Source organism: Mugil cephalus, chromosome 19 (assembly GCF_022458985.1).
Source record: "Mugil cephalus isolate CIBA_MC_2020 chromosome 19, CIBA_Mcephalus_1.1, whole genome shotgun sequence".
Lineage (NCBI taxonomy): Eukaryota > Metazoa > Chordata > Actinopteri > Mugiliformes > Mugilidae > Mugil > Mugil cephalus.
Window position 1 is genome coordinate 4,224,051 of NC_061788.1, and position 19,398 is coordinate 4,243,448.

The window sequence follows — 19,398 nt, forward strand, 5'->3', positions numbered from 1 at the left end:
TGTCGCTTTTTCACCGTCGCCTCTGTAAAACTTCTGTGTGTTTGCAAGAGGGAAATCAGACGATTGCGGCCATGAAGAGAGTTTCATGTCTGCAGGGGAAGTTTTGCTTTCGTTTGCCTCACCTTACCCTGCAAAACTTCACTCTGTTGTGTCTGGAATCGAAAAGATTTTTGTAAAATAAAAGCCGATTTGAGGATGCACACGCGCCGTTTAAAGCTGCTGCTGACGCTTTAAAGTGCAAATCAGCGCGGTTTCCTGTGTTCAAAAAGCTCCTAACCTCTCGATTTAGAAAGTGAAGAGAAACTTGGTGTGTGCAGAGTGTTCGGTACCATGTAGCTGAACCTTCTGATAAGCTTAATTTGGTTCTCAGCCAACCTCAGCTGTGGGCAGATCGTATCGAGAACTCTGGTTCAACCTAACACGCCATGCAGGAGCGTGAATGCACAGTGGATAATATGAGTCACCTGGTGTGTGTGTGTGTGTGTGTGTGTGTGCTTTCTGTATCAACAAGTTGTAAAATATAATAACTGCAGTCGGGCTCTGACGAATTCCAGCTTCCCAGGAAAACAGGAGGGAAACAAGAGGAAGCTCTTTAGGTTTAGATTAACTCGGACAGTAAAGGACTCGTGGGACGTCTCTGACGTCGCCTCAAAAAACCCCAAGGTGTTGGCTAATGGGCGTTTCACGTAGATCTTAACCCACTAATTACTCCCGAGCTCAGGTGGAATGGGGTCAGAGCGAGCTATCCAGCGTAATGAGAAACCCAACCCAACAAACAGATGCTTGACAAGGAGACGGCGACTAGAGTTTCTCGCGCAGCCTCGGGTGACGAGGAATAAAATATGCATTTAGCTTCTGCCGGGATGAAGATGGCACTTGTTGCCTTTGTGACGTCGAAAATTCATCGAAGAAAAAGTCATTAAGCGAAGGAGTGGTCAGAAACTGTTGCCGTTCTGCCAAATGACTCATGCGTGAATGTGAAAGAGGAGCGTTTGTGCGTCGAGTCGAGTACTCACAGTCCTCCGTCCTGGTTTGCTGGGGGAACATGTAGTTTGTCAGCACGGTTTTGTGAGTCTCGGCGTCCTCCTCTTTCTGGAGAGGGATCAGGGGCTTTGACTGTGGGAGAGGAAGACAATAATAATAATAAAAAACAAGTAGGTTTGGGTGTATTATCTATGTGCAGTCAGTGGCCTTTTGTCTAAGACTCGGGGGCTCAGAGAGAGTCTGACTTTGCAGGAAAGAAAACGTAGAAAGGCCAGAGTGAGTCAATATCAGCTAAGAGGGATTAGCATGTTCACAAAAACAAAGCAATGCAAGATGAAGACGTGCAACACTAAAGGGTGTAAATATATGGAACGACTTAGAAACAGAAATGAAATTATATAATACATTTATGGATAGATTTACTCATTGGAACCGTTGCAAAATACTGAGAATGACATTTCTAAAATCCCGTCTTAAGTGTTTAACCTACCTACAACCTACTGTAGCTACATGCACTTGGTGCAAACTAACTCTCTTTATATCTTGCTAAATAACATCCAAGGACATTGCCTTGTCTCAAGATGGTGGTCAATGTTACTCATCTCTCCCCTTCAGTGGTTTTAATGTTGTGGCTGATCAGTGCAGGCTGCAGAGACACTGCACTAGATAAATAAAAATAAATAAATTTTGGAAAAACTTGCACCATTTCTTCAGAAATCTCTAAAGAGAAATCTGCAAAAACATGGTGAGAGGAAAAACATGTACATTCGATTTATTTTTTTTTATTTATTTATTTATTTTGAGATTCGTGGCCCTGGAGGCCGGGACACATCAGAGATGACGGCTTCCTCCACGGCCGATTCTACGATTTTTTTCTGCAGCATTTTGAAATGGCTGCAGTTTTCCAGGGAACAATATTTCAAGGCGTTTTTAAGCTTCGGAGGAGTCCGGCCAGGAGGAGGTAAAGGCATGAATAATTGATTTCAGAGTGCAGCGAGAGTCAAGACTGAAATCTGGAAATATTTTATGAAGTTGGACAAAGCAAACACGGCCCTGCACGGATACACTCCCACAGAGTCTCCTCGCACCTTATCGCGCCTTCGCATACTGAAAACCCATCTTCTAACCAAACGTTTCCTCCTCCTCCTCCTCTAACTCAAAAGTTCAAATTTCAAGAATTTTTGCCAGCGCTCTTCCAGGGTTATTGTCCAGAAACGCCACCTTCGCTCTCCTTAAACAAGCCTCAAGGTTTTCTGACAAAGAGTTTAAGGTGTCAGAGAGTCTGACCTGCGTTACCATCTGGCATGTTTAGCTCAAATGTCCTGGAAGTGGTTTTGGTGCATGTTAGATGGGCTTTCCTGTGAGCTCCCTGGCCTAGCTTCTTGATTTACAGCCACAGTTTGCAGCGAGTCACGTAAGCCGCCGCCATTGTGGTCGCCTCCTGCGAGACCTTTATAAATAACACATGCAGGTCTTACCTGATTCTCAGACAGCCACATGGCAGTCATCTCGCTAAGTTTAGTAAAACTGTAGGGGAGGTTCTTCAACCTGCAGCGCGGAGAGAAATATCAATCAGAGCAGGTTGTATTTCACACAGAGAAGCAGCTTGGAATGATTATGTTGAATTATTTTCATGTTTAATTGATGCAAAACGTAATAAAAAGTAGCATTTCTCAAATATAATCCAGTAAATCTTCACAGTTTAGAATTCAGAGCAGGAAATGGGTTTAACTCCGTCTACAAAAACAACTACATTTGACCCCGATCGTCCAGACTCACTTGTTGTTGCTCAGATTGATGACTTTCAGCTTCGTCATGTCGCCCATCTCCTCAGGCAAAGACTCCAGCTTGTTGGAATGTAGAAACAGCACGGTTGCATTCTTCCAGTTGCCCATCTGTGCACGGAGGGGGGACAACAAACCGAGGACTCAACAACAACAACGACAACAACGATGCTAGCTGTGGAAGCCGAGCACGTGGACAAGACAAAACACATTCAGGCCGCCGCTGTAATGTGAACACTCACCTCGGGGGGAAGCTGGGTGAGGAAGTTGTGATCAGCAGCGAAGGTTCGGATGTTGACGCACTGGCCGAGGGAAGAAGGCAAAGCTTCGATCTCGTTGAAGCTGCAGTCCAGCTCATCTATAGACGTCAGCCTAACGAACAGAGAGAGACGTGCATTTTTTAATAATGTGGTGTTAATATAAGTATTAACATTGGTCTAATTGGTCACTTTGTAAATGAAAGTTGCCGTGAACCTCTGAGGCTTAAGAAGGGGAAGTTAATGTCGAAGTGTAGTTCCTAACGTGGCCACTCGAGGCAGACTTCAAATTACTGGGAAGACTGCGATTTCTTTTCAACCAATGAATAACTGATATCCTTAATATGTCTCAATAAGAGAGGGGACAGAAGACAACTCTGAGACACAGGACTAAACAGAAGACAGCAATGAGCCCAAATTTCACTTATTTTTCTTAAGAAATCTCATTTTGTTTTGAAGGATAGTTCATCAAACATATTATTTCTCCTAATTTACTTGCTCTTTATTTGCACTAATAAATAACTGGTTGTCGTACAACTTTACAGAGATTCTTCTTGCACAATAATCTGCTTCTTGTTTTGCCTTATCTTGCACAAACTCCCTTTTTTTGTATATTCTTTCTCACACCTAATTCTGTGCTACTGCGATAAGGAAATACAGATAAACAATGTCTTTTGTTTAAACTGTTGTATTTTATTTGTTTATTTACCTTTTTATTTCGTTTTTTTTTTGTGAGTGCAACCGAGCTACTGTGACCAAGTCAATGAAGTGTAATAAGGTCTAAGCTAATTTTAGATATTTACATTATATAAAGTCATGCATAATCCAATGTGTGGCCACTCACAGGAACTTTTAAAGTGTCCCAAAAGCTTCGTAGCGTCATAATTTATTTAAAATACGGCGACACAGGAGTGCACTGCGGCCAGAGATTTTTCTGCTGAACAATAATAATAATAAAAAAAATAAATAAAAAATGCACTCAGGGGATTTGTATGAACGAAACAAGGGAGTCTGACCTCGTGGAGAGAAAACGTGTTGCAAACTCCAAAACATTTAACCCTCTGCTTGCTCAATACAAAACCAGGGGAAAACAACAATAATAACAATAATAATAATAAAAAAAATTGGCTATATATAACTGGGGAGTAAAAAAAGCCAAAGCTAAAATCCTTGGTATAGGATTAAGCTTAATCATGAGCTTTGTGACATAATCTGTGTCAAACTACACAAGGAAACTGGTTCTAACATAAGAGATAATTGATGCTGGAATGAACTAATTAAATAAAATTCAGGTTCATCTCTTTGAGGGACTCACCTGAGTGAGAAAGGCCTCATTTAATCTACGGGTGTTTTGCGTCTGAGGGTCATTAAACTTAAAGATTACCCTCCAAAACAAACCCACGGCCGGAACACATTATGTTTTTACGGGAATATCTGATTTATCCAGACAGACGTTCTATGAGATCAGTGGAGCGAGGATATAAAAAAAATAAATTAAAATAATCCGCTCTGATCTCAGGGGTTTATTTGGGCCGATATTAGAGCTTTTTTTTTTCCCCCGCTCACCCTCCGATGGAGTCCGGCAAGTACATCAGCTGGTTCTCGTCCACTTTCAGTGCAGTCAGTTTCTTCAAGGAGCCTGGAAAGACGGATTGGCGAAGGAAGTGAAGGGGGGGAAACAGAATGATCGGATTAGAGAGATGAATACAGCGGCTCAGGGCAGCGTATTGATTAGCACTTGTTGTTGCAGCCACACAGAGAAATATCCATTATAGCAGGTAATTAGATTCATTCATAACGTCACTGATACAGTAATAGGTTTGGTAGTAATCAAGCCTGATATCGACAGCAGTGGACTCATCTGATTTCATTAGAAAAGGAATCGGTGACTATAAATACAATAATATAAAATCTGAAAGAAAAAAAAACTAATAAATGTGAAGTCCACAGTTTGATGCACATTTAATTAAAGTTCCTCCTATTTATTCCCATCGGTCCATTAAGAAATGAACAATAGTAAAGACACAGAGAAGCACAGCTCATTACTTCCTCTTCTGTTATGAATATTTAAAGAATGATTTCTTTTTTGTTTTTTAAAGATGGTGCATGTTTGCTGTTTATACAAATGTCTTTTAGCTACTTTTAGCTCCCGGAAACTCAACAGAGGATTAAACATAGAAATTAAAAATTGATTGAGCTCTTTAAGCCTCATACAGGATTTTAAAATTGTTACGTTGTTGCCATTAAGGGACAAAGGTGCAAAAACGCCCTAAAAATAGCATTTGTAAACATTTTTTTACTCTTTTTTTTTTAACATAAACCTTTTAATCCACTTCAGTACTAATCATAAATACTAAAAGTTTGATTATTTTCTGACTTTCAACCCTTTATACGACAGTGTTTTTGTATTTGATTTAAAAAACTGACATACTTTCAATAATCTAAACGGTAACAACAGTTGTTAATGGTAACAACGTAACAACTTGAGTTACACAGTGTAAAACTGGAGCATTATGGGAGTTTGAAATATCAAAATTTGCTAAGAAATAAACACGTTTGCCAAATATGATATTATAACTACCACTAAGTTATTAAAAAAACAAACAAAAGCGTGAAATAAGCTGTGTTTGTGTGTGAGTTGTGATGTTCACCGATGGAGCCGGGCAGCTGTGTGAGCGTGTTGTTGGAGAGCAGAAGGTCCTGGAGGCTCTCGCAGCCGCAGATTTGCTCGTCCACCATCTCCAGGCTGTTCTTCGACACATCCAGATACACCAGTTGTTTCAGCGTCCCCAACATCTGGACAGAAAAAAAGAAAAAAGAGACGTCAACACAAACACTGTGTCTAGACGTGATGTTATTCTAAAGCAGGACATTAAGCATTGATCCCCCTTCCTACTATACGGGTCTTATATTAAACTTTTTCATTCAATATTAAGCTGTATCTCATCTCTTTACTAAAATATGTTGGATTCGAGTTACTGTGTATTTAAAGAATTTTAAATTTGTGGGAGAAAACTGAAAACAAAGTGTATGAAAAATGTCTAATCAAGCAACGATTCTGCACCTGTTGAAGACCTACGTCCTAAAAGGTGTACGAAGAAAAACGGTTTGTGCTTTTGGTTTAATGTGATGATTAATGGATATCGGTGCTTCCAGAAGGCCAGACTGTGATTACAGCTGATGCCGTAGAAACGCTGGCAGCAGAACTAATGCTTTAATTATGACCCAGTTACAAACAAGCCGGGCATTTGGATGGGGAAAAAAAAAAAACCTCGACTGTTTACACTGCATTATTCATTATGTTTGGGGGAAAATAACGACTTGACGGCCGCCGATTCGTTTTCTAAATGCGACCAGAACATCCGCAAAACCCGAACGCCTGCAGTTTTCAAACAGTGACGTAAAAGTGAAACTGTTTCGCTCCGATGTGCAGGAGTGACAGCGAATCGTACCCCAGGTAAAAACGTCAGTCTGTTGCCGTCCATCCACAGCTCCTTGATTCCAGAAAGCTGCTCCAACACCTCAGGCTGCAGGAGGAGAGAGGAGGTTAAGTGACGGGGTTTGTGTATGTATGAGGCTAAAAACAAAGCCACGTATTTATCTTTTTTAAGTTGATTAATGAAGTAGGAGGAGGAGGTGGAGGAGGAGGAGGTGGAGGAGGAGGTGGAGCCCTCGAGCTCTGACAGACTGACACACTCACCACTTCAGTGAACTCATTACTCCCCAGGTCCAATCTCTCCAGCTGCGTGAGCTTCTGCATGCTTCTGTAGACACACGCACACAAAAATGTAAGTAAATAAATAGATAAATAAATCCGAGGGTTACATCAAACCACAAAAATATGACGAAACCTGTGTTGGAAATTTTAAAATCCCCCTGAGAAGCCGCGTGGGCCGCGTTTGTAATTTGAATATATATTTTTATGTTGCCTCCGCTCCTCCCACCCCCAATAACTTGATGAGGAAATAAATACCTCGGGCGTGATAGAAATATGCTTTAAATAATGGAAAATGTGACACGTGCGCGCGCTCGAGCCAGACTCCGCATTCAGGTCAGAGGCTCACGTTCTCTGCTACGCTGTCAACAAGCAAATGGATAAATAAATAAAAAAATAGGATTCTCAACTGCTTATACAATAGATCAGAGAACAGGAAAGGGGAGATATGAGAGATATGCATCGCTATCTCCTCAGAGACGGTGAAAGGGGGTAAAGTGGAGAACCTGTGATGACCAGGGATGAACTTAAAACACGAGTCAGTGCAGGAAATGGAAAGCCGAGGCCGCTGTTGTAGTCTCTAGGTGCCCCCTCGTGAACCCAGAGCGTGGCTCAAATTATAAATATGTGATGCAAACTCTCGGGGGCTGATGTGAAAATCGTGACCGTTAAACTGGGCACGGACCAGCTTTGGCCACATTCTTGTGTCAAACCTGGTAAAAGAAGCACAGAGCTGAGCTGAGCTGAGCTGCGCTGGCTCGTCTAGAAAGCGAAGGCTTATGACCCTGTGAGTGGTGAGGAAACTCATGCATGCTCAGTGTCTATGCACTGGGAGGGAGGGAGGGGGGGGTGGAAAAAGAAAAAAAGGGGGCAGCACTTTCTATATGGAAGCCCCCTGAAAAGACTTCTACTGCGCCCCCCCTCCCTTTTGTGCACGAAACTCATTTGTTTACGTCCCAGAGATGCTTGTGCGTTGCTCTGGCGACGCTCCCGATCATTAGGCCCTTTCTTTTGTCGGGGCTCCAGGCTTTAACAGGTTCTGGCCTCCGTCACGTAAACACACACACAGCGAGAGGAGAGGATCCGCTCTGAGCTCCAGGCGCTGCACTTTATACACCGGCTACTGGCACGTGAGTCCAAAAAAAAAAAAAAAACATAATAACAATACTAGAGAGAGAGCACGAGAGATGACAAAAGGAAACGAAAAGATAAAAAAAGAAAAGGCCGTTTTGCAGATGAAATGCGACGGACAGCCAATAATAAGAAAAGACTTCCTCCATCATCACCTGGAGCCTCCTCTAATATTTGTGGAGCGTTTGTAGCCTCCCAGCGCCCCCCCCCTCTTTTTTTTACTTTTCTCTTTTTAACAGTGAAACATCCCTCGCCGCCGTCTCAGCGGAGGATTATAAAACCTGTCACAGCGAGCGGCCGAGGGAACGGGGCTCTTATGTAACACGCTGGAATTTAATACTTCGCTTTAGAGAAAGCGGACGGAGAATCTGCCACAAAAAAAAAAAAAAAAGGAAGAAAGAAAAAAGAGGCAGGATGGAGGACGGCGCAACCCTGTAAAGGGAGGGAGGGAGGGGGGACGGGGACGTCTGGGTAAAAAACTCTTGACACGCTTCATGAAACATGAATATCCTCTGCTCCTCTGTGTGTGTGTGAGTGTGTGTGTGTGAGTGTGTGTGTGTGTGTGTGTGTGTGTGTGTGTGTGTTTGCTCTATGGAAAATCTATCCATCTTATTCATGTCGATATTTCTGCAACTTATCATCGTCCTTCCACTGCATTTAGTGAATATTTACACTTATAAGATAAGCTTATATCACTTTATTATTATGGTTATTATTAGCATTTTAATTAAATTAAAGTCTTATTCCGTTTTTTTTTCTTACTGGTGGTTTTCAAGACAATATCCTTCCAATACTTCATTTATTTCTTGTAAATTGTACATAATCTTGTACAATAGGATTAATTTATACTATTTAATAATAACAATAATAATAGTTACAATTATTATATCACATTGCAATAATAATAACAAATAACAATAATTGTAATTCATATTTTATTATTTTATTATTAGTGTTTAAATTAAATTAAAAATTAAATTACTGATTTATTATTATTATTATTTTTCTTCTTACTGATGGTTTTCAAGACAATATCCTTGTATTTCTTGTAAATCTGCACATCTTTATATACCATATATATAAATAACTTGTATTATTTTATTTTATTATTATTATTATTCAGATAACTCAGACTCAGATAAATGAAAAAAATAAAATAAATAAAAATAAAAAGAATAAAACCCTCAGTGTCTAATCTATAATAATAATAATAAAAATAATAATGATAATAATGATAATAATAATAAATCTCTAAGTCTAAAATGTAGAAACCACCTACTTTGGCAACATCTTCAACTGGTTCTCCCTCAGCTCCAAGATCTGTAGCTTAGTCAACCTGCAACCAGAGACACACACAAAAAAAAAAAGTCAGCGACACAATCACTCCTTTCACGCAACAAACCTTAACACCTGATGCAATTTTCTCTGACATTTTAAGTGCCAACAAGGAAGTTTGCAAAGGGAACAGACGCTGACGCGGGAGCCTCGTGTTACTTGTTTTGTGTCATCAGAAGGTAGAACACTAAGTGTTGTGTAAACTGGAGACGGTGAAAAGCTGTGACTAATCACACTGGTCTGATGGCATTTAATCAAAGGCATCTTAAAAAATCACATTCATGAAACAGGAAGCGCAGCAAATTAATAAAGAGACATGAATACAGAAACTGGCTCAAATCCCCTTTAAGTGAGCTCTGTTACTGATCAGGCATAACATTATGACCACGTTCTTCTGAGGGAGTGTCCCGTGCTTGTTAGTGTGGGAGTCTAGGAGTCTCATTTCTACGGGGTGGGGGGTCCCTGGTCTGGTCTAGGTGGATGCTACATGTCTAAATAACAGCCAGGTCCAGCAGAACACTGAACTGTCACAAGATGCTTCATGTGATTTTACAGGAATGTGTTGGTCGTATTGTTGTGAATTTCTCTGGTCTTAGTCTGATTTGTTCTAAAAACAGAGCCCAAAATGAACCAACCTGGGAGGAAAACACTCTAAACCAGGTGTGAGAGCATCCTTAATTATAACCTCTGTGGAGGAATATATTCAACGGGGTCTTGTTAAAATGCAGAAATATTTCAAACAGCCCCCCGATTGATTCTATAATAAGTGCAGCAAACGCTTTCCTCTGCAGCTGTTTCTTGTTCTGAATGTCAGACTAAAACAGCAGAGACAGTGGGAAGTTCTCAACAAACAACCAAGGACTTCAAGTGGTATCGTTATCAACGAAGCATAAATAAACACGTGTAGTTTCCCAGCAGAACTTCTCATAACTAGTCATAATGTTACGGCTGATCGGTGTATGTTGAATAGAAATAATAATAATAATAATAATAATAAATGTGTTTTGAGTGTGTTGCTTCCTCCAGTTCTCACTGTTTTGTCCAACCAGAAGTACGTTACACTCCTGCACTCACAGCGAAAGTCGGTGTCACGACCCCATCAACTACCGCATGTGGCTTTATACCGACGCACACTCTCAGAAACCACAGGCTGCCTGCACATTTCGCACTATAAAACAACTTTCCTCCGCATCCAAACAAACAGAGCAGAGAGTGGAGTGGAGCTGACCTGCCGAAGCTGGCTGGTAAGAACTCCAGGAAGGCATCGTTCAGGTAGAGCTGCGTCAGACTCAGGAGCTGAGTGAAGCCTTCTGGGAGCCTGACAACACAAAAAAAAAAAAACAACAACACTCAGCGTTAGTCACGCAACAGCGAGTCAAAGTGTAGTTAACCGGGAGAGCTGCACTCACTTGGATATAGGGTTCACGCTGGCTTCTACGATAGCGAGGACTTTGCAGTTCTTGATGTTTTCTGGAAACTCCTGGATACCTGAAGAGGAATAAAAACGTATTAACGTCTTTTCTCATCCACATAAACGTCTCCAGACAAAGCGAAGCAGGCGACGCGATGACGTGAGGTCATCTCGCACACACATGTTTAAAACACAGGTGGATGGGTTTGAGTACAAGCAGGGCAGCTCTCGGTCTGAACTCTGTGTGCTCTGTGCGCCTTCTACTTTCTAAACAACCGCAGAGACGGGGCGCTCGCTGTGACACAATGAAAAGAGCAGGAGAGGAAGAAGAAGAAAAAAAAAAGCCCTCTGAGTGATAGTCTGCCAGCTCTCGCCAAACATCCACGGGCGTGCAGACTGCGAGAGGGAGGATGTGACCGAGTGGCGAGGTTTATTTCCACCTACTTTGTTTTGTGTCCGCAACACTTAGGTATAAGCTACTTAGGACGGCACGTGCAGCTCTGCTTCTTGAAAAACACCAACGCATCCTTCAACGTTTGTTTAATCTAGGGCTGCCTCTGCCCTCATTAATTTATATTAGAGCTGCCTCTCTAAAGCGTTCTCTGCCCATGAGACGGTTTTTTTTTTTTTTGCTGAGGATGCATCCTCCTCTGCCCTGCTTCAAGGTTGTGGAGTGATGTCACCACCGGTAACCTGCAGTGTAATTAGATAATGCTGAACAGTTTGTTAAAGCTCTGAAAATGTGTTATAGGTCTGATGTAATATGATGCTATGGAAGAGTATTAGGGCCACCCATGAGTAAAAAAAAAAAAAATTAGAGGAGGTAGATTTTTTTTTACATCACGCACTTTGAGAAAAAAGTTGAAATTTTGAGGAAAAAATTTAAAATTTTGAGAAAAGGGTTAAAATTTTGAAAAAAATGTAAAAATTTTGAGGAAAAAGGTTAAAATTTTGAGGGAAAAAGGTAAAAATTTTGAGGAAAAAAGTAAAAATTTTGAGAAAAGGGTAACAATTTTGAGAAAAGGGTAACAATTTTGAGGAAAAAAGTTGAAATTTTGAGGGAAAAAAGTAAAAATTTTGAGAAAAAGGTAAAAATTTTGAGAAAAAAGTAAAAATCTTGAGATTTTTTTTTTAATTTCCAAATTTCAGCAATATAACAAAAAAGTCACAATACAATTTTAAATAATCAATATTAATTCTGGACTAATACTCGCAGATAATACATATACAGTATCGGCTGTACCATGTGCATACGGTAATCGAAATTTCGACTCAAAATTTCTCAAAATTTTGACTTTTTTTCTCAAAATTTTGACTTTTTTCTCAAATCTTTTTCTCTTTCTCTTTTTTTTCCTGAGATAATGCCGAACAGTTTTTTAAAGCACTGAAAATGTGTTATAGGTCTGATGTAATATGATGCTATGGAAGAGTATTAGGGCCACCCATGAGCCCATATCGGCTGTTCCAATGCGCATACGGTAATCCTTACCTTTATTACGGTAAAAATACTTTTTTTCTCAAAATGTCGACTTTTTTCTCAAATCTTTTTCTCTAATTTTTTTTTTATCATGGGTTATCGCACTAATACTGTTCCATAATGACACAGCATGTTACACCGATGCAAGATAAAGTCCTCAAGAGGGAAGAGGATATCTTGAATTTTTAGATTTTTATCGACTCCTTTATCAATTCCGGTGTAAGAAAAAAAAAAAAACAACAGACAGAAAGTCTTACGCTTAGTCACCACCAAACGAGCCGTTTTATTATATTTATATCATAACACAATCTGGATGCATATGATGACTATATGACAGACACAAGCAGAAAGACGAGTTTCAGTTTCAGTGCAACAGCTCGACGACGTTATCTAACTGAGACGTGTGAAACCATTTCCTAGACTACAGTCTAGGAGATTAATGGGAGTCAATGCCCGTGTGAAATCCCTGCCTTTCACTGGCCGCGAACGGATTAATATTTATCCCATTTAGCAGGTTTTCTTTTGTTAAAGCTTGTCAGAAACGCACAGAGTCACTTCGTGTCAGAGGCCTGCAACTCAGGTGAATTGTAAAAGAATTTGGAACCGTTTATCAGCCAGAACCGGTTTTTGATTCCCACGGCTTGATTTCACAGATTAGTCATGTTAGTTTTATGGGAAATTTGGATTCAAGGGAATCAGGAATGCTTTTATCGTAAACACCGGTTTCGATTTAACATAATTTGCCACCAATCTGGCATATCATTATGACCACCTTCCTAATATTATGCAGGTGTATGAACCAGCCTGGGAGGAAAACGCTCTTGGTTTTCAGCTCAACAAACTAGGTGTGGGAAAATCCTTAATCACAACTTTTTGTGGATGAATATGCAACAGGGACTTGTTAAAATACAGAAATATTTCAAATAGCCCCTGATTGATTCTACAATAAGTGCAGCTGCTGTTAGAAGAACAGAGAGTTTTGTTCTAAATGTCAGACTGAAACAGCAGAGACAGCGGAAAGTTCTCAACAAACAGGCGACTTTTTAAAAGGACTTCAAGTGGCGTCATTATCAAATAGGCGTCATAAAAGCAGCAAAGGTCAAAGTTTACCAAACCGCTGTCGCTTCCCACTCTGCTAAGCTGCTGATGAAACACTTTGATGCGCCGTCACCGCTTGTGCAAGCCCGACGACACTTCGTCTAGTTCTGTTTTGCTCCTGCAGGAGGTGGTGTGCAGTACGCTGCAGGTTTGCGCTTGTCTATGTGTTGATCTGTCGCTTCGGAGGGTTTGAGTAATGCGCTGCCGTGACGTAACGCGGCAAATGAAACATGTTGTGGCGTTTTACCTCAGAATATCTCTCAAGCAATCTAAACACAATAACAGACGCGCAACTATTTCCTGGCAACATCCACTCCTTCTGTCTTCACTCATCGATGTCAGTAGCAGCCACAGCAACGCCAACAGGTAACTGAACCTCTGACTGTGGTCAGTGTCCAGGTGTTAGGAACCTGACCTCACACCACAGTTCTATGTGTAGAGTGTCTAAGGTTTGAATAAGGGAAATTTAAGACAATTATTGGTTAAATATAAATAGACCTAGAATTACTTTCAAAAACACAAAACGTATTGTCATTCATCCCTAGAGTGGGCTCCACTGATGAACAGAAACATAATAGGCCAGGGCCAAATGGATGTAAGGATTTAAGACTTGACTAAGTGTAATTTAACATCTACAATACGGAATATGCTCGTATTTAAGGTGAGACACAGTAGGCAAAAACACAGCTGTTTCGCCTATTGATCAGTTTTGAGATTCTTTTGCTATTTTGCTTCATAAACTTGTTGTCTATCAAACTAATTTAAAAAAAAAAACTGTCAAAATGCACATTTAGGTTCATTTCACTACACTTTGTCTGTCTTGTGCCTCTAATTTAGTCCTAAACTCACTAAAAGTCAAGTTTTTACTGTGAGCCTCGTCTCTACCCCGGTATATGAGCTACCATTGTGAAGCTCTTTTAATCCTGCAGAAGTCTGTCACATCCAAATATGGTCATATCCTTTCTATTGGCAACCAATCATGAAGGTGGAAAGGCCGATCGGAAGCCAAACGTGAACTCTCATTGGTTGGTGTCCATTTCTGACAGCGTTCAAAACATGACCGGATATTCTGCTAGTCTGTGTTTATCTGGAGTCTTCTCTAAGATGAACATTACAGCTCAAATTAGCAAGAAAAGTCAAAGGAAAAGAGGAGAGAGGAAGTTAGAGTCATCCAGCCGTAAACTGTCTTCGGTAAAAGGAGACAAAGGTGGAGACGATCATCAATTCATGTTTCACACTTGAATGAACTTATTGAAAACTGAACGTGATGTTTTGGTATTATACATGCTGATTTAATTACATGATGTGTTTCAAAGGATTCGAGTAGATTTGGTTTTGGTTTGTGGTGGTTTCCAATAAAAACAGACTTGATTTTCCAACATATAACTTTAAATGCTTTAAATGCTTCTCCGAGCCAGAAATCTCCCCTTCAGTAGCACTAACACACACCAAACTTTCCACATTTATTCCTAACTACATTATGCAGCTATGTACAGAGGGGGATTTCTCATATATCATCATTTTACTCCTCAAAACTTGGACCGTTGACAATATTTTGTGATTTATGTAGTGATAAAAAGAGATTTCCAAAATTCCCTCTGTAAATACCTGGAAATCTAATATGGTGACGAAATAAAACAAGAATTTTGAGCCTCACTTCAGCCGTTATTCGGATTCCCGTTCTGGAAATGTATGTGCATATTTAAGTAGATAACTCCCCGTTTGTATGTTTAAATAACTTGTAATACAAAAACTATTGTATTCATGTCAGTAATCATTTTTTTTTTACTCTTTTTAAGACTCCCTATAAGAAACCTTGCATGTGGCTCATTTAATCTGTTGTAAACTATCACTTTCATGTTATCAGGAAGTTTTGAGATAAGAAAAAACAACAAAGGGTTATTTTTGCTTACTGTTTTTGCTGACATCAAGCTCCCTGAGATTGATGAGGTTTGCGATTGCTGACGGCAACACTGTTAAGTCATTATCTGGCATGCTCAGTCGGTGGAGTAACTGGCAGTTAAACAGTTGCTGGAAGACAGAGAGAGACAAAAGAGACGGTAAATGAATGTACAGTCATGTACGGTTGACTTGTCGCATGCGACGATCAAATGGCGCCGATTATTATCAAAGTGCAAGTGCGTCACTCGAAGCCAATTAGCAACAAAGCGGAGGACGCTTCTATACGTCACCGCGTGTCGTACTTTGGGCAGCTCCTCGATCTGGTTGGCATCGAGGTAGAGTTCCTGCAGGGTCTTCTCGAAGCTAAAGATTTCCTTAGGAACCGTCTCCAGGCTGCAGTGGGAGTAGTCCAGCGATGTCACCGCCTCCTCCTCACCCCGCAAGCAGCGGCACGGCACCAGACGCACAAACAAACTCCGCTTGGACATCCTCAGGCACTGGAGGGGGAGAAAGCAGAGGAGCGTCAAGTTAGAGGGCTCATCCATTAAACACAGTAGTATTACATTAATGTTTAGAATAAAAACCACCTCGACGAGAACAGGTTAGGATTAAGAGAAAGGTGCGATGTAAAACTTTGATAACACTAGGAAAATATCATCAGATACACTTGATACGATCTTTCCCCCCTTAACTGTAATGAATCCATACTTTCTAAACTTGTAGAGCGACAGAAACACAGATAAACAAACACCTTCTACTGAGTGAATTCAGTGTTGTCAAGACAAGTTAAAAAAAAAAAACTGTTATTTTGATTTGTTATACTTGGCACCGGTGCTGACAGTAGTAACCAGACTGAACAGCAATGCAGATTTCAGTGCCACTGAATTCTTAATCACCGCTCCCTTATTTCTATTCCTGGGAAGACGCCACATGTGACCTTTGCACCTGCATGGAGGCGTGTCTAGGGGGAAAGCCGGGGTGACGCAAAACAGTCAAAGGTTTGTCTGCACTTCACTTCAAAAGATGCAGACTCTGCATCGGCAGCCGGTGACACGTGCTCAAAGAGAGGATTAAACATCTACATCCACGACGTACAGCATCTAAAAGTCGAGAAATGTAGCGTCTTTAACAGCCTGCAAGACCCCACCTCACCCTATTTATCATGATAATTATTTAAATTAATATCAGGTTCAACTCGCATGTCACAAAATGCCAAAATTTTGACATTTTCCATTCTTTAAGCACCGGTTCAGGCACCGTTATCAGATAAAACCTAAAACGATACCCATCCCCTATTATACTGGGATCTCTAATCACTATTACTTCAACTGAACTGAAGCAATATTGTATGAAACATGGAGAATTTGTTACCGAAACATGCGGCTGCAGCATCATCAGAAACGTCCCCTAACGTCGTTTGACACGATTAATAAAGTCACAGCTGGTCCTTGGCTCGACTGCATTCATTCAAAACAGAGAGATTTGAGTCTAACCTGAGCATTAGTCCTAAAAAAAACATCCCCAGTTGGAACCGTCCGCTACGGACATTTGTGAAACGCCGAATCTGACACAACACAGGATCAGGAAGAGCAGGGACAGCCAAGGTATTGCTTTCTAGGTTTCCTGGAAAGTTGTTGGAGGTTTTCCGTTCTCACAGAGCTGAAAATCATCGTTTCGACATTTGCGCGAGTGATTTTATATTTAGTATTATCTTTTTATATTCTATGTTCTATGTGAAGAATTTCATTGTACAGGGAAACATGTTGCTACACTGTAGAAACAGTGGTCGCTGCAGCATCAGGACACAGAAACAGTGGATTTGTTCCAGCTCCGTAGTGCAGACGCACTTCTACACAAGGACCTCTCCAAACAGCTGTGAGATGCATCGTGCAGCACAATCAATCCCATTATTTTCTTCCATGCCATATGCTCTCACATTTGCATATACATTACATCTATGAGTCACCGTTCAGTGAGTGAACACTTGACATAAATGACTAACACTAACATAAGTGGCTGTTTCGCTGCAAGACTGACATAAAATGTATTTGTTTAGCTGTAGTTTCTGTTTTGCTCGAGGGTTAAGTCCTGAAGTAATTTCTCCATAGGTGTGAAAAATGAGTAGCCGGGTTTCTCTGAAGTGCTGCTGCATCCTCATTTGGGCAGAAGCAGAGGATAAAAATGATTTTTATTTAAAAAAAAAAAAACACAAAAAAGTGGGCCGTGAATCAGCCGTTTTTTTTTTTTTTTTGGAAAGTTTCGTCCTTGACTAGTTTTATCCAAAACACTCTGTTCTCCTCTGCAGCAGAAATAAAGAGGAAAATCTTCTCAGGCCTCAATCTGTTTTGGGGAGAGATTAAAAAAGCGGGGAGGAGGAGGAGAGGGTGAGTTGTAAACTACTGTCGGGGATGTACGTATACATTTTTATAGCCTGGGCGTGCGGGTCAACCTCGAGGTTTTTTTTTTCGCCCGTGTACAGCGCACACTGAGGAATGTGGCCCCGGTCAACGGAGGCTTTGTTCTTCGGAGCATGTAGAGAATGTGACTTTTCTTTCCCTCCCCCTTGTCTTAATCTGAGTGCTGCTGCTGCTGCGGCGCATAATCTCACAATTCATTCACCGCGTGTCTCAACTTCCCAGGCGAGCTGTAAAAACTGCGATAGCCTTGACCCGAACTCCCAGAACGAGGAGAAGTTTGCATCAGATGTCGCTACACGACGAGCCCCGTGCACATGTTTGCATTATGCAAAGCACACGGAGCTATTTTTGGAAGGATTGTGTTTACACTCATTTGCATACAATGGTGTTATTCATTATGATAAGTATAAGTTCTTTATTGTATAATAATAAAGTGTGCGACTTTCCGAAGCTGAAATAAAGGAGAAGTGGTCGACTACTTCATTATTACTCATTAATAGTGGGTGTATGCGCGCACACACACCCACGCTCACACGACGTATACACAACCCAGAGAGAGACAGTCAGACTCCCACACAGTATCTGCTATAGAAGCAGGCAGCTCGCGTATAAATATTCTGAGTAATCTGGTCTATCACCAGAGGAGATGACAGAGGGCCTGGCTCCATTTACCCCCGAGTGTGGATGACGCATGCGATGTGTAGTGGGAGGACTGGAAGAGGAGGGGAGTGGGTTAAAAAAAAAAAAAAAACAGAGGGGTTAGCTGCGGGTTATTGTGAGGTATGCGAGAAGCTGACAGAGTGGGGAGAAACGCAGCTCAGACGAACAGGAAAGCAGTTTATCAGGGAAGATTAAGTGCGAATGCGCGGGACACGTCGGAGCTGGTGGAAGAATTAACTTGGGGCTGGGTGGGTCTCTAAAATAATATAAAAAAAAAAAAAACACCACAAAATCAGATGTGTTGGCAGCGTTACAAAAGAGATGCTGCAGCTGCGGTGGAGGCTCCGCACGGCTGCAGGAGCGTGCTCAGGGTGACGGAGTTCAAACACTAATATTATTTTTTTTATACGGTTAATGGTTAATCCTAAACCCCGTCCATGTTTGTAGTTGATAGTTGATCACTAGCGGACGTTCCAGGCTCTGGTTCCTCGGATGTCCCTCATGTGTACATCCCACAGCAAACATTTCCCAGTGGAAGAAGCAGAACATGAAAAAATATTGCTAATGCACGGGCGACATTGGCTCTTTTTGGAAAGAAAACACCATCAACGACGCCGCCGCTGCATCTGGGTTCACTCAAAGCTTTAGAATCGCTATCAGCACGGTGACTCTGGAGGTAGGAGCCAACGCTATGGCAATAAACTTTTGGGGGAATTTGGATTTGCATCAATCACGTCGCCTCAATGTCGAGATTATTCCCACAAAATTCATCCCGCCAAAGGTTTTTTTTCGCCTTCCGTCGCTACAACTTGATGACGGCTATACATTTCCTTGTGTCTTAAGTTTGCTGAACCCTGTAGCAACTACTGCAAACACGTCAATTAGCAACGCCGTTGTTGCAACCGACACGCCACTTTCCTAACGTTTCGAGGTTCGTCTGCCGGCTCTGCTACTCCCCTGTCTAGGCAACACGTGTCGCAAAAGGTGCATTTCATAACTGTTACGACAGCCACTATTTTTGAACCAACACAGCGAACCCTCAGGTAAAGAGAGGCTCCATCAAAACGCACCATTTGCTCCGGTTTGTTTCCTAAAAACCTGCAATGGCCAGTTAAGTGTGTGTGTGTGTTTTTAAAGTTTTTATATCATTACAGACAAACCAAAGACTGCAATTTGGTTGCGGCCGCAGACGGAGCATTGAGACATTAACTCCCCAGAGGTTTCGTT

At 41.2% G+C, this 19,398-nt stretch overlaps 1 protein-coding gene across 5 annotated transcripts in view; it reads right to left on the bottom strand.

Moving 5' to 3' along the window:
* The window catches only part of erbin (erbb2 interacting protein), a 52,063-nt gene that overhangs the window by 11,743 nt on the left and 20,922 nt on the right, over window positions 1–19,398 (bottom strand). For all 5 annotated transcript variants that reach the window (XM_047569834.1, XM_047569835.1, XM_047569832.1 and 2 more), the window contains 13 exons: window positions 15,397–15,591; window positions 15,106–15,223; window positions 10,616–10,694; window positions 10,435–10,524; window positions 9,151–9,207; window positions 6,726–6,789; window positions 6,478–6,552; window positions 5,677–5,821; window positions 4,592–4,664; window positions 3,011–3,140; window positions 2,764–2,879; window positions 2,463–2,532; window positions 1,017–1,116 (listed from right to left, as the gene is read on the bottom strand). In XM_047569834.1, coding sequence (XP_047425790.1) covers window positions 1,017–1,116; window positions 2,463–2,532; window positions 2,764–2,879; window positions 3,011–3,140; window positions 4,592–4,664; window positions 5,677–5,821; window positions 6,478–6,552; window positions 6,726–6,789; window positions 9,151–9,207; window positions 10,435–10,524; window positions 10,616–10,694; window positions 15,106–15,223; window positions 15,397–15,582 — 1,303 coding nt within the window. In that variant the 5' untranslated portion in view covers window positions 15,583–15,591. The remainder of the gene's footprint in view (window positions 1–1,016; window positions 1,117–2,462; window positions 2,533–2,763; window positions 2,880–3,010; window positions 3,141–4,591; window positions 4,665–5,676; window positions 5,822–6,477; window positions 6,553–6,725; window positions 6,790–9,150; window positions 9,208–10,434; window positions 10,525–10,615; window positions 10,695–15,105; window positions 15,224–15,396; window positions 15,592–19,398) is intronic.